This window comes from Poecilia reticulata, linkage group LG4, assembly GCF_000633615.1.
Source record: "Poecilia reticulata strain Guanapo linkage group LG4, Guppy_female_1.0+MT, whole genome shotgun sequence".
Lineage (NCBI taxonomy): Eukaryota > Metazoa > Chordata > Actinopteri > Cyprinodontiformes > Poeciliidae > Poecilia > Poecilia reticulata.
The window spans coordinates 25,035,344-25,050,929 of record NC_024334.1 but is presented as its reverse complement, the minus strand read 5'-3'; the positions used below and the strand labels follow the sequence as shown (position 1 = coordinate 25,050,929).

Below are 15,586 nucleotides of genomic sequence, written 5' to 3'. Positions count from 1 at the left end.
CGGCATCCGTAGAACTTACGGTAAAGACAGACGTGTATTTAACTTGACAGTGATGTGAGTCTGCGCTTGATCTCAGTTGGTTTCCGTTTGAGCGATAAGTCACTAATGAATTCAAAGGGAGATGTCATCCGACTTAAAGTTAAACTTCGGAAATTGTCAACAAAACCCAGTGATGGATAGCGAAACGGGCATGTTCCCTATCGATCAGGGAGGAGAGTGGGGTAAGACATCTGATTCTTTCTAGAAACACCCACACAAGGAAGCTGTTCGTAGACACTGTTTAGCGATTTATTTCAATAAAACATGTAAATAACTTCTATGGCGATTTGTTGTATTAGAATGACCTCTACGTAAGTTTGAGGTTGATGTTATGACGTTTGTTGGTGTGGTTTTCAACTTTCGGCTAGCCAGTTAGCATTAGCGTGCTATGGATGCTGAGATGACGTAACATTATCGGTTTTTATGTAAATAATGGAGAAGACACGAAATAAAACAGTTTTTAAAGTGAAATAAACCGACTGACTGTTACAAACACCCCTAAATCAGCTTAGCTACTGTGATTTTCAAGTTTTTCTGCAAATGTTTATATCTGTTTTCATGAAACATACGTAAACATTTACATGCATCATACAACAATGGTTACAAATAGCCACTAAAATTAAACAAGTTATTCAAACTTTAAGTATTCAAGGCTTATTTTAGGTCCAGATCATGAGTTTTGACATTTGATAGTAAATAAATGCGTAGATTGATACATGAAGTCATCAGGAGAGGGACGCCAAGTCAAGATTCATGTGTAGTTTAAAAGATAAATATATTACTTTAATATGTTTGACATCCAGGTAAGATGCAGCTTTAGATTTATCACGCAGACCTGTCAGGTGCTTATGTAAATCTTGTGAGGCACTGCTGAGATATTTCCTAACTTTTGTAAATTAAAAGTGTTTATTTTCGTACTGTATTTCCCACTTTCACGAGCTGCTTATGCACACAGTATGCTACTTGTGCAGGTTGTAGAAACTGAATCAGAGTTTAATCACAAGGACAAATGAATCTTTATAGAGATATACTTTAACTATGGTACCAGACTTGAAGAAGACACATTCGTGTGACAGATTATCGTTAGGCCCTGAGAGCTGTGAAAAGTGAGAACTGTTTGGATCTAGTAGCAAAACATTGTTTCATAATATGCAAATACATTATGCAACAACGTTATTAGAATGTGATGGTATAAGCTACTATTGTTTATTTGTGAAATTGCGTCAAGTGGTGCAGTTAACATGGTGCCTTTTACGTGTTGACTATCTCTTTAACTTTTTGTCTATGAAGCTTGCTGCTGTTCTGATTGTGTCCTGTCAGGCAGATCCTGTGTTAATCTTTGAATTGTCAAACTAAGGACAATTCCGTCTCTATTACGTTGTTTTATCAGCATCTCTGGATCATAAACATGAACATATAGATAAGAGAGAAGGCCGGTGCTCTTTAAGAGAACTTAGCAGTATAAGAATATATTAATCTTCTACACAATGCTGTGGTCAAAGACATGATGGCCTTCAAAGAACCTGTGGTGCATGTCGTAACATTTGCGCTGATCTAGTCATATTAAAACATCACCATATTTCTTTCAGTGCAATTTCTGTCCTATTTTCCAGCTTGATTCGACATTGTGTAAAAGTTGTGTTATTGTGAAAGCTAGTAATCTGCTCATGGATGTCAAAATCATCACTCTTACTACCAACATCAGTAGATCGTATTACTGTTATTAGTGAACTGATCTGGCCCATATGCCTGTGTCCTCATCGTTACATAGACCTTAGCCTGTTCAACGGACTGGATGACCTGGGGGATGCAGATGAGCTGCTCGAGGCCCTCGAATGCGGTGCCTACGTGAGTATCTTCAGAGTTGATCTGGTGATGACGGTGCATCACTTTCAGTCAAGTAAGCGCAGGATTTATGAGATGGGAGCAACAGTTTGGATTTAGAAATGTTTGCAATTTAAAATTGATTGAAAGATATTTCTCCGTGAAGTTATTTTTTTTGTAAAAAAAATAAATAAAAAATGCTGTTTTGGGTTCTCAGGCAAATGAAGGTCATCTGGATTTTGATATCGACATTCCTCTTTGGAATGAAGTGGACACGAGCAGCACCTGCACAGGTACAGCGACGGAAGTGATAATTATTTTTTGTTTGTCTTTAGCTTCCATTTTAATGCAACATTTATTATCAGAAATATGTATTTAGAAATCATATTTGTGAATTTTTTTTATGATGGAAAAAGAAATATTTAGGGGTATTTGTTAACAATATATTGAATTCCACATTATTTGGTTTGGTGTTTAACTCTGTTTAGGATGCTTTGTTTTGATTTTATTGTTCTCATGGCAATGAGAACAATAAAATTGCATAGCATGGCATGCAATGTGAAAATAGGAAACAATTGGTATGTTTCAATATGTCCATGGTTGCCCAGATCAGAGTATTTTGGCCATTCTTCTATTTCTGTTCTTTGCCATTTTAATTTTGATCTCAACTTTTCTTTGAGGCCTTTAATATAAGCAGATATAGCAACAACATTAAAACTATTTTTCCAGTGTTTTTGCAGTCTTTGGTTATTATTTATATTTACAACTTTTTTGATGGTATTGTGCAGTAAGTTTTCAACAAAGATCCAATTTATGAGTTTCCAACGACTGACCGTTTCGGTGACGACTTTGATTCTGTAGATTTTAGGGGCGAGGATGCCAAAGATTGCAAAAAATGAAGGGAACTCTGTTAACTAAGCAACATTTAAAGAGAAAATGAGGGCCGTCATTGCAGTGTGTTTTGATAATATAATAGTGAATTTACATGTTATCATATTTGTGTGCAGCTGTGAGAGACGTTACAGTTTGAGGTAAGTTTTTGGGACTGTGCTGCATGATTTTCCATGTTAATGACTTGATTGTTTGTGTTCCGTGTCTTTGTGCATCCAGATGGTGAGGTGAGTGTGGACTCTCTGTCTCCTTCCCACACGCTGAGCTCCGTCCCCTCTCCTGCTTCGGTGGAAGCTTTGTCTCCGTCGTCCTTACATGTAAGAATCTGTCCTCAAAGCTTCGCCCTTCCCCAGTTTTCTGCATTTGAATTTGGATTTCCAATGCAAATTGTTTTACAATTGTTTCGGTTGCGAGCATTTCCATACCTAAGAGAGAATAATTTTGTTTTCCTCCAGATGTGGATTGAATATTGGTGGGTAGAATAATAGTTCAGAAACTTATTAATAAAATCTGTAAACACCTCGTCAGATTAATAACGAACTGTCTGTATGAGCTGTGGGCCAACCACTCATTAAAAAAAAGGTGCCGACAACTTCAGACGCATTAGCATAATTTAGCGGGCAGATGTTATCACAGTGTGTCAAAACAAGGGCAAGGGTTACAGTTTTTTTTTTTTTTTTTTTTTTTTTCGCCCAACAGTCGGCACACACTTGTCTGCTAATTATCCTGACAATTCAAGGACGCACATGTCAGCTGGGAGAATTTGAAAAGCCACTCATATTTTATTAATGCGCCAGTTTGAGATGCATTAGTTAGAACTGACTTTATGCCTTGTGTCACATCCAAAGAGTCGAGCATGTTTAGCAGTAGAAGAAAATTACTGTTCTCGGTGCTGCGCTCAGTTTATTCAAAGACGTCCCGTTCAGGGCTTGCACTTAAAAATAATTGTTGACAAAATGTGGCAGAGATCTTAGATCGTATCTATTTCTCCATGCAGGATGAGGCACTGTCCCCTCAGTCACAGCTTTCCCCAGTTTCAGTTTCGTCCGAGTCCAGTGGCTTTTCTGAAGTCTCTCCGCCACCCAAGAAGGCTGCAATGAGGAGCACGCTATGGACAAGAGGTAGCGATTGTTTAAGGCTTGCATGAACAAGGTCATTCCAAGGGCTTAACAGGAGAACGGTATAGCAGACTAAATTAAAGCAATAAATACACTAAAAGAATAATAGAGAAAATTGAGCAACACATAAACTACTACATCAAAACAAAAAATATCCAAGACATAATGACATAAACAGTTTTATTTTTAACTGTAAACTGTTGTAGTTTTAAGCCCTGATTTAAAGGTGCCAATAGTTTCTGCAGATCTCTGGTTGTTGGGATTTTGTTCCAGAATTTAAGATCATAGAAAGTAAATGTGGTCTTTGTTTAGATCTGGTCCAAGACAGTTTGCATAAACGGGTGTCTGATGACCTGTGTAGTCTGAATGGATGATATATGAAATGACCATTCATTACCTTAAAGGCCAAAAACTAGATTAAAAAAAAAAAATGTCATCAATTCTTAACCCCTTAACTGTTACCCTAAAAACACTTACATGCAAGCCAATGGGTCTATGAGGAAAGCGGTATCCTCATGACGCTTAAGGGGTTTTAAACCAACAAACTATCACTTGCCTTTTCTACCTTATGCCGGACAAAACTCTGACCGCCAGAAATATCAAGCTGTTTTGTTAGAATAATTTAAGAGATGTAATTGTACATAATCAAAACAATGTGAGCTATATGGATATGGAACAAAAGTGCCACCTCAAGCAACTCCACAAGTGATGTTTACTAAGATTTATAATTATCAGGTGGTACAAAGAACACTTAATAATAAATTTAGTACAAGACCAAACCAGCTAAGCAGCAGGGAGCTCCAGTAATACCAAAACAAAAGGTTTTAACATGTAAGGCAGCTTCTAGTGCTAACATTTTTCATTTAGCAGTTATTCCACCATCATCTAGGGTTGTTTGTTATTGTCATTACAAAATCATGGAAGCATTTTGACAGTTAAAACCCCTCCAGATATTTCAACTGTAAATGCAAATTTCCTGGCCTGGGCTAAATCCAGTTTTTTTTTTCTTACCCCCCATATCTTGTCCCTCCCAACCCTTGCAATTCAAATATACCAATGCCACAGCTAAACCTGCTCAGCCTGCAAAGAGGCCAATTCAGATGGGCTCACAGATCTCCATCCAGCCCAGACCGCTGATTGCAGCCATGCCCTTGGCTCCGGCAGCAACAGCAGCTCCACTGCAGCCCAAGACGATAATCATCCAGCCCCTGCAGACCACCGTACTGCCTGTTGTCAAGCCGTCTCCGATCAGCATCCAACCAGCACCCCCTCCAGGTCAGTTCTCACACTGCATAAATATTATTTTGTTGTGCTCTGCATTGATATAGGACACCTTACCAAAAGGTCAGGTCTCGTATTATGTTGTATTTTAGGGATATTAATATATTTGTTGTTCGCCTTTGCCAATTAATTTTGCTCAGATGAAAAAAATGAATACATAAAAATGCTGTTTTTGATGGAGCCAGCAGATGGCACTGTGATCTCAGTTTTTTTCCCTCATCAGTGAACCTTACCCACTTCATTTGAAAACAGTGAATAAATATGATTTGTAGGTCTCAAACGCCAAAAATGTTTAAGTCTGACCTACATTTTATTGGGATACTCGGGCAACATGAACATGGAAGTAAAAATCATAAACATACCAACATGTTGAGCGATGTCCTAAATATCCGCTGATGTTTGTGGTTTTCATTAAAGTCATCAAGGGTTTTCTTTTTTTATGTCTTTTGCTGGCCTTGATTTGGGGTCTTACATCAGCACCATGAAAGCCAGAATAAATACTTATCTCACCGCACGAAGCCCAAGTGGGTGGGGTGGCTGACCTTTCCTAAAATGCATTTGAACTTCTGACGTGTTTGCCTGGTGTTGACCAGTACGGTGAAGAGCTTAGGGACGAGACATCCTGACCTAGATCGAGTCACAAGATGGGAATCCAGGTTGTTTGTTTGAAAATCTGGTTTGTGTGTTTTTTTTTTTTTGTTTTTTTACCTGGGCAGTGCCATTCTCTAAAAAAGTAATGAACTCTTTTGAGTCTGATCCACAGAGTGTTTGTTTATTCCTGCGCAAACATCTGTACTCATTGCTTTCTTTTTATTCCAGCCTTGTAAATTCTTCTCACAGATGGTGAACTTTAGTTCTGCTGGCAAATTACAGATTTGTTTACAAATCTAGTAAGTGCTTTCACCTGATTAACACTGACATAATTCAACATTAAGATTGCTGGGTCTGTTTGGGTAAGAGTTGCTTTCATAACCTCGTACTCATAAGTGTAGGGCTCACTGAGTAACAGAACATTAGTGGGCACCAGATATTATTGTGTTTTTGGTTCTTTTTTTTTTCCCTTTTTGGGCCCGTGTTTGTGTGAGTTCAAATGCGTAACTCACGAGCCTCTCAGTTTGGAATGTGGACGTTTAAAGGCGCGGGTCAGTGTGCCAAACATCTTCACCACCTGTACTTTAAACACACAGAGCCCAGTTGAAGGCAGAGGGGTAGGACACCAGAGGATGATGGGATTTTGAGAGACTTGGTCTGTATCAGATGTAGGTTAAGGCTCTTAAAGCAGCAACTTGATTCAACTTCTCATTAAAAAGAAAAAAGAAAAAAAAGGACGATTGAAAGTTTGAACTTTTTTCGATTGTTTGAATTTCTAAATTATACAATAAAAGTTTCACAGCTGCGATAACAAAACAAAAACTATTAGTGTATATTCCCTTATAGTGTTTTTGGCCCTGAATCTGTTTAACTACATCACGCTTTCTTGTTTTCTCCTTGCTCAAACTCTCAACCAAGTATTAAAAAAAACAAACAAAATAAAAACAAAAACAAATTGGAGCCTCAGTTTCTAAACTGTTGACATCAGATTATCTGGTTCTTTTATGTCAAAAACCCAAAGTGTTGGACAGCTAGACATATTTAAAATACACCAAAATGGAATACACCAGTAATACGACTGCCTATTATCAGTCATGTTAATAGAAGAATACATCAGGGTGTCTTTATTTATTTTGCGTTTAGCTTTTGAGTGTGCGCTAACTTTAATGAAATGCTGGGCTTGGACTTGCTATCTGCAAATACTGAATATTAAATGACTTGAATTTCTCAAAAATAACAACAACAACAAAAAATACCCGGCTGCCTGTAGTGTAATATATTACTACAGTCTAATCAAGAGAAAGTAAAACAGCAGTTATATTTCTTTCTTTGAAAAGGTCGTTTTAATAACAGATCACAATAGTATACGCCCCGTAGTTACTTTGCCTAAAATTGGTCTTGAACCACCAGTGCTACATCACTTATTTGAAAAATGTCCAATAGACAGGATAAAGGCAATGTAAAGATGATGTCTTGTTCTGCTTACTTGCTGCTTTAAGCGTAACCCTACTCACAAAGTTCACGCTGTGTAATCTGTTCCTGACGATGCTGTACGACAATGACAGAGCAAAGCCTCAGTGTTTACAAGCGCTGACTGAAGTTCGTGGCATACTTTTAATCCTAACAACAATGTTAAAGATAGACTACTTATTATTAAAGATATCCAAAGCGAAGCTTGGATACGTGAAGACAAAGCACCCTCCTCTGCTTAGTTATGCAGTTTGTTTAACTGCGATCTAATTACTGTTCGTGAAACTCGAGGTCATACTGTTCATGTAATCACAGTGTGTTGGTTGTACTGTAAACATATGATTACGGTAAAGCTTGTAATTAAAAAAAAAACCGTGCATGCGCTGTGTCTTTCATTCAGGCCATCCCATAGTGCTGTCCCAGGCGAGCCAGCTTCTCCACATCCAGACACCACAGGCCGTCCCTGCTAATGTGGTTGCTGTGCCAACACTCAACCAGGACAAGCATGTTCCGGTAGCTGCGCCCCCGCTGGTTTCTGTCACGCTTCGAACCCCTTCCTCAGATGACGACGTAAGTCAATTAACGTTGAGACATCAGCACACGGAGAGCGAAACGGAACATGTACTCCTGTATATATTTCTTTCGGAGACTAATAATTGACACTTTTGCTGTCACTGTCGTGGTTTTCATTGACAAAAACAGTCACAATCCTGAACTGTTTTGTGGAAGTCAACAAAATTAGTGCTGCTCCAGCTTAACAAGCATCATTCGAACATTGGGAAAAAAACAGTGATAATAAAATCAACTTTATTTGAGAATGTTGTGCACGCAAACATTATGGACTCTCGTTATAGACATTTAAAATATAAATATATAAGAAGGCAAAATATTTGTTTGTCTTTCTTGTAAATATATATATATATATATATTGTCTTTTACAAACAAAATGAAAAACATGGTAGATTTAGTGCAATAAGCATGGTATCAAATCAGGCATTCTGACTGTTGAGTAAACATAGAAAAATGCCTTTCAAAACACATATTTACTTCATTATATTTTTAAGCTTCCATCACTTTATAACATAAAACCACAGTGGGCCGCTGGTGGACAGCCCTGTAATAGTTCTATTCTTTATATCGTTGTAAATAACTCAAATATAGGTAGATATTTATTAGCTCATTTATATTTTGTTGAGTTAATATCTTTTGGTGCTGTCAAACTTCAGAAAATACTTACAGATGCTGCTAAAAAAAAAAAGAGCATTTAGAAACATCAGATGCCTGTAGAGTCCTACTGCTCAACAGAGATGTTATTGGCTAAACAAAAACAGTAAGACATTACGTCTTAGTTTGTGTATTTACACATGACTCCATTTTAAATCTGTTTTTGTGGATCGGTGCGTCTCCGTCTCTCGTTTTCTCCCTCTGTCAGACAGCAGCTATGCAAGCGAGTGTAAAGGTTTTTTTTTAAAGCCACTTCCTTACCATTAGTCTGCCAGTCAGTTATTTCATTGAATATATAATGCCTTCAGCTGCTGTTTATGTGTGGGCATGCAAAGGCATGTTCATATGCACTTTCCTGCAGCTGCACAGAATTATAGCGCACACGAAAATGCTCAGTTACTATGTAATGTTTGACATTTTGATTGTCAAGCTCACACTCTGACTGGATGGATCGAGTCCAATCCAAACTCAGTCTTTGGGACCCTTTTTTCTGTATTTGCTTTAATTTCACAAATCATTAACTTTTAAGTTGTGTTTAAAATGTGAAAATAAAGCGCTGATGGAAAGGCACTTATATATGTTTTAATGTTAGTGATTGTGTTTTTCCACATGGCTGTACAAAATTTATTACATTTCATGGACCACGGCTGTCAAAGTAGACACTAATGACTTCAGACCAGGACTGGTTTATTATTTTGAGACCCTAATATATATTTAAAAAAGAAAAAAAAATGAAGCACCAAAACTAATGTTGAAAATAGGGAATGTAAACCTGCAAATTTATTTTGTTTGCCAACTGATTTGTGATTGTAAAACAGAGAAAAAACTTTTCTTTGCACCAGTTTGTACCAGAGACCATTATTATTATTATTAATTTTTTTTTATATTTGCCTTTTTTAAGACTTTATAGTTGTTGTTTTGGTATTGTTAATGTCTTGCAGAAACACATAATTTCCCAGTGATATTTTCAAATTTCCTGTGAACTTTAAACATGTCTTTACTGAAAAATGCGGCAGGCTGCTGGATGACTGTGCCCCTATCATCGGGCTCAGCAGGTTTTCTGGGGGAAACTCTGAAATATGTAATCAATTTGATGGATATTTTGATAAACATTTTACAAATTAGCTTGGTGTAACAACAAGCTGCTGTTACTGAATAGGACTGCATTGAAAGAGATTTAATTTGTACATAAAAAAAAAATAAAAATTCCTGGAACATGGAGTACATTTATTGTTTTGTGTTGTATTCCTTAGAAAAAAAAAAAAAAAAACACATTCTGTTAATATCCAAACTGGCAGGTCAGATCTCAGAGAAAGCACAAAATCTGTACTGGTCAGGAAAAGCCTGATCGGTGCATTCCTTATTTAAAACTACAAGAGCCGTGACAGACAATGCTGGATGCAGAGCTACGTCCATTTTGCCATCACGCACAGTGAGGAGGTTGCTAAGAGAAGTAAAACAAAAGCAAAAAAACTATTTCTAAAGTTCTCCAGAGAACTATTGCTACTGCAATAAAATATTTATTTATTTTATGGGTCTTTACATATTTTTTTACCAGGGATGTTAATAAATGTGGAGAGTGCTGTATATCATTTATGGATAAAATGACATGGTTATTAGCCTTTTTTTGGAACAATAATATTCCACGGATGATATTTATTTATTTATTTTTTCTGCTTTGTTTATGAAGTTGCCAATAAGTGTAGCTGAAGTGGAGTGAACGATTCAGACAATATGTCTCCCACACAGATTCACTTAACTCCACTCAGCTGGGATTTTTAGGGATTTCACGATGCTACGTTTCAGTAGCAGGGACTTTTGCAGATAATCAACATGTGAAAAAAATGTTGGTGGTGTTCAGTTTGTGATGCGTTTTTGCGGTTGTTTATTTCACATTTTTGTGAACCTTTCAGATTCTTCCTACAGACTTGTTGGTCTGGTTATTTCTTTCTGTTGTGCAAATCTGAAGTTCAATGATAAAAGTCACTTTTATTGTGTTCTTAGAGCTTTTGGTTTTTTTTCTTCTTTTTTTTTTTACCCACAGCATTGTGGGTTGTTTTTTTTAAATTATTATCCTTTGGTCTGTTTTGTTTATAGCATGGAATTAACAAAACAGGAAGAAAAGCTGTAATTTAAATAAGACCTATTAATACATACAGTCTTTCACTTTATCGATGGAAACCCAAAAAAAAGCAAAAATATGTATCCAGATTTCTCTTTATTATCATTGTCTAAAGCTGACTTGTGGGCCTGATGCGTGTGGAAGGGAATACCTTCAGTTATGACCTAAGGCTTCAGTATTTTTGTTTTATTAGTCTGGGCAATTCGTCTTGAGCCTAACAATGCTGGAACTTGTCCGGTTATTGTGGGTATAATTAACTGTGGAGACACACTTTTCCTGCCAAATCTAGAGGATGATGTGAAGGAATTTCAGACTCTAGTGGCCAAAGCAAATACCAAATTGTGATGGTCGGGTCAATAACATTTGCAGTAGGGGGTTTCAAAGGGAGGGTCCCAGTTCCTTAATTCCTTAAATGTGAGGGAGGGAGGAATGCTGGGTACATTTGTTAATTCCCAAGGGAAAGTCGTGGAAGTTCATAAAACAAGATGTTAGATTTAAAAGGTTTGTTTAATGTTTAACAAAACAAACCAAGTCTTACAAAAATCTGTCAAAAGATTTCAGCTGGTGGCAATTTAAGCAAATGCAGTGATGTCAATGGATGTGAGAGTCGGAGAGCCCGAGGAGGCGATTCACGCTGTGTGAGAGTGTATGCGCTGCTTTTGCGTCCTCAGCAGCTGTGCTCACACGCTTGGCTGGCTGTTGAGATTGTAAAATAACTCCTAAAGATGACATGCGTGAGCCAGGTGCTGCTGCAAGTTATGTCTTCAGCCAGTCCATGGATGTCACTGCTCCTGTTTAGTTTTTTTTTTTTTTTTTTGTTCCCATTACTGTATTTTGGCCTGGGTGTGCAAACGGCTGCTAATGATTACACGCTTCAGGCAGGTGTTATGCAGGACGGAGCCCTTTGCGACAGCTGTAAACAGCCATCAGGGGATTGGGTCAGTGTAATGTAATAGGCTGCTATACAACCAAGGATTATAATGTGTGGGCTTGACCCATGTGGGTGTTCTACACCAACGGAGACAAGTCCAGGTTGAAACTCGTGGATACAAGAAATCCTCCCATCATTTGGAAAATGAAGATGACCTGAGATCATGTTGAACAATCGGGGTCTACTAAAACAGTCAAGTAACTATGTTAACTTCAGTTGTTATAAAAATGATATATATCAAATATGACTTAAAATAAGTTTTACTTTGTAATTTAACGGCTTAAAATTGTACCTTCGTCTCTTTAAAAACTCCTGCTCTCTCTGAAACTCTGCCTTCAGGAAGTCATCACAACAGCGCTCCTCTACTAACGCTTTAGCAGCGTTTTTACCTTGCCCCAAGAAGCAGCTTGTTATAATGAGCTCGTCAAATGCGTAGTTCCATCAGGTGTTTGCTAATTTCTTCTGGCTAGTCTGAAGGAGCTGAGTAGGTGCGTTGCAGGGGAGAAATGCTCTGAGTCTGAAACTTGGAAACTGCAGCTCTGAGGAGGAAGTGGGTCCACCCAGGCTTTGTGCACAGCTGAATGGTTGTTATGGCAGATTAGAGGATTTCTCATGCATAAAAGAATTAAAGCAACATTCCAGGTAGGATTTAGATGAGGGAATAACATTATAGCAAGGTGTAAAGGTAAAAAAATATATATATTTCCATAATACTGCCCCTATAAGGAAGTTTATTCTTTATATCCAGCTCCATAGTTTAAACTTTGTTGATATTTTTTTCACTTTTTATCAGCTATATGTTTAAAAACAGATTTGTAGTACATATAACGTCCACATAATAAGAAAACAGGATATAATGATATAAAAATGATATGAAAACATATCAAGTTGCTCACATTATTTAAATTATAACAAAGTAGGTTCAAAACAATCATATGATTGTGATTAAGGATTAAGTGAAAGTAGAAACATAGTAAACGCTAAATTAAAGTAATTATTAAAGTAAAGTATTCGATGGAAAACAAATGGCGAGAAATGCACATTAACAGAAAAATCTTCAAACTTTGTCACTTGTTTTATGAATTGAAAGTTCTTTTGATTTGGTTATAGGGTTTAAAACTGGAAAGGCACCAAGCAGAGATTCTGTTGCTGATTCCAGATCCCTGAGTTTTTGTTTAGTTTTTCGTTGGAAGCCATGACCTGCTTAGAATTGATTTTAGGCAATTGTGTCTTCACTTTAATTTAAAGCAAAATGACTTTTCCTACTCTGTGAAAACATTCAGCTTGTGATGAACTTAATAATGTATTTTTGTCTTTCCTTTCCTGTATTAGTGATGAGCATGGTAAAAGCACATAGCACAGTTTGCATTGTTGTGTACACTAAAGGTTAAAACTCAGCAACTTTCCTGTAAAATGCTCAGCTAGTTGAAGCAGTCTACTGAAAGCTGCTGAAAGCTTTAATCTTTTTTCTTTTTCTTTTTTAATAAAAAGAACTTCAAGATGGCCAACCCTGAATCTCTTTCCTGCATTGACAACGGCTATTTGTGGGATCTATTGGCACTGGGTAAAAAAAAAAAAATTAATTAAAAACAATAATTTCCAGTTTCCAACAAGGCACCCGTCATTGCCTGTCAAGTGTAAAATCATGATTCTGGTCACAAGCAGAATGACCAATCTTGGTGCAGCTCATTTCCCTCCTCAGTGACCCTTGAAATCTTGAGAAAAGGAAGCTCCTAAAAACTCAATAGGAGTCAGGCATGCTGGGAACTGTTGTTTTACCCTCGACAACTCTTCCTTTTCTGTCTTCACCTGCATTCATCTGTTGAGAAGTTGAATGGACATCAGCCCTCAGAGAGGAAAACGGCTTCTGGCATTGCTCACATAAACACACACACACACAGACCTCCTCAGTACACTCTCTAAAGTTGGCGACTGTATGTTACCACGTTTCCAAGCATATTCCTATTCTTGTTGACCTTTCTCGCCGTCACAGAAACCAAACTTGAACTCGCGTTGTTGTTGACCTCTTCACGATTCTAAGGCGCCTTATTGAAACATGCCTCGTTCTGTCCCAAATTCTCCACCTTGTTCTCATTGTCGAGTCAATATAAAGCTCCCCCACACCCACCACCCTGCTCCACGGTTGCCCTGGTAACCGCCACTTGTAGTGTTCCCAGGCTGGGGCTGGTGGCACGGCTCCCAGTTCTGGGCTAAGAGACAGAGGGGTTTCTCAGGAGACAGAACACAAATACAGCAATCCAAATAACTTAATCACCATCGGAGCTGTAAGGCCGGTGTTCGTAGAGGCTGACCCCGAGGAAAATGATTGCTTTTGGAAAAATAAAAACTGCTGCACATAGGTGGCAGGGGTCTGCATGGACAGGTACTCCATTCCCCATGAGTTCATGGTAATTTATGCACTATTTAGGTTTGGATGCAGCGACTAGATTTCACTTCTCTTCTCATTGCGGTGAAGGCGAAAGATTTGCGAGGTATGGTTTACGGCTGAATTATTCATTCATTCGTTTTTGTGCGTTACGTATTTTACGTTTGTGCCGACAAACTCGGTCTAAATGCAGAAGTTGAGCCCGGCCGTCTCTCTACTCCATCCAGACATCTAGGATGCCTAGAGCCCCCAGTGTTTATGTGTCTTGGATGTAAACCCAGTCCTTACAGAGTCACACACTCCATAAACACATCCTTCCTCACATTTGAAACAGTCATCGCAAATGACCTCTTGACCTCTGAGATTCTGTTATGAATATATTCATGCCAAAGTATAGCCGAGTGCATAGTACATCTGTCTCTGGGACCGTTAAGACTGGGGTTTGTTTTAGAGGGCTCCGCGACACAAACACATCTTGAACTTGTGTGTTTATTATTGTATCGCTGTGATAAATGGAAGTGAAAACAGATGTGACACTGTTGAGTCCCCTTTTCCTCTTTTGGATCTGCTTTTCATCCAGTACCTTCTTTACTAAAAATCAATTTTTTTTTCTTACCTTGTGCTTTGTGATGTTCTATTTTTCTTTCTTTCTTCTGATCTTTTATTTGCCACCCTTTTCATGAGAGGGTATCCAAGCATACATTGTAGCTCCTATTGGATATGAAAAAGGTCATGAACACTGACACTGAAATGACGTACTTATACTACTATAATGTTTTTTGGCATGTCAAAATGAACAGATTATTATTTTGTTGTCTAAATGACAACATATTGTGCATGAATGTGCAGGGCCAAGTTTGCTTTGAGCCCACAGGTCATGGAAGACGTGGAAGAGCATGCTCTGATCAGATTAGAAAAACATGAACATTTTTAGCTTAAAAATGATTACATTTAATGATTGATTAAAATGAGCAAAAAACATAAACACAACCCTTTAAACTTGTGCTCCTGTTTTTTTTTTTGTTGCGCTCTCCCTGCAGTCCAGACTGTCCCAGAAGCAGCAACGCATGATAAAGAACAGGGAGTCGGCGTCGCTCTCTCGCAAGAAGAAGAAAGAGTATCTGCTCTCGCTGGAAGCTCGTCTGAAAGTGGCGCTGTCTGAAAACGAGGCGCTCAAGAGTGAGAACGGCAACTTGAAGAAGCAGCTGGAAGGCCTGCTGAGTCAGGTGAGAAACATTCCGAATGGACCTGAAAAGATAGCGAGTCGGGACAAACCTCTTGTATGGTAACATAAAAGTAATGTTTTTTGCAGAACTCAGTTCTCAAAGCAACAGCACCCAAGAGGAGAGCCGTGTGCCTCATGGCGGTTCTGGTGTTCCTGGTGCTAAATGTGGGACCAACAAGGTGAGAGTCGCTCTGTCGGCATCTGCGCTCTGCGGTGATTTGATTTGGTGGCCGAAGCTTTGTTTGAAACTAAAGGAGAGCTGAAGATGGCAGATACTGTTGCTGAACAGCTCCAGATTCCACCGCTAATTGTAACCCTGTAAATATCTTTGATTATCGGAGAAAGCCAAGCGGGAAGCCCCATGACTCACTGTAAGATTCTTCCTCATGTTGGAGGTTCAACAGAACAAGCCAGCTGAAAGCAGTATAAAACAATGAAGTATTTTATTGCTTTTTGTCTGCACAGGAAACCAAATGTTTGTGGA

The 15,586-nt window shown here is 38.2% G+C and overlaps 1 protein-coding gene across 2 annotated transcripts in view; it reads left to right on the top strand.

The window, feature by feature from the left end:
• atf6 (activating transcription factor 6) overlaps positions 1 to 15,586 on the top strand; it is a 29,790-nt gene continuing 14,204 nt past the window's right edge. The window contains exons 1-9 of one of the 2 annotated variants that reach the window (XM_008407006.2): positions 1 to 221; positions 1,811 to 1,887; positions 2,081 to 2,156; positions 2,974 to 3,071; positions 3,752 to 3,875; positions 4,938 to 5,147; positions 7,615 to 7,784; positions 14,918 to 15,103; positions 15,190 to 15,281. In XM_008407006.2, the coding sequence (XP_008405228.1) occupies positions 122 to 221; positions 1,811 to 1,887; positions 2,081 to 2,156; positions 2,974 to 3,071; positions 3,752 to 3,875; positions 4,938 to 5,147; positions 7,615 to 7,784; positions 14,918 to 15,103; positions 15,190 to 15,281 (1,133 nt within the window). In that variant the 5' untranslated portion in view covers positions 1 to 121. The remainder of the gene's footprint in view (positions 222 to 1,810; positions 1,888 to 2,080; positions 2,157 to 2,973; positions 3,072 to 3,751; positions 3,876 to 4,937; positions 5,148 to 7,614; positions 7,785 to 14,917; positions 15,104 to 15,189; positions 15,282 to 15,586) is intronic. The other variant, XM_008407007.2, reaches the window with a different exon arrangement.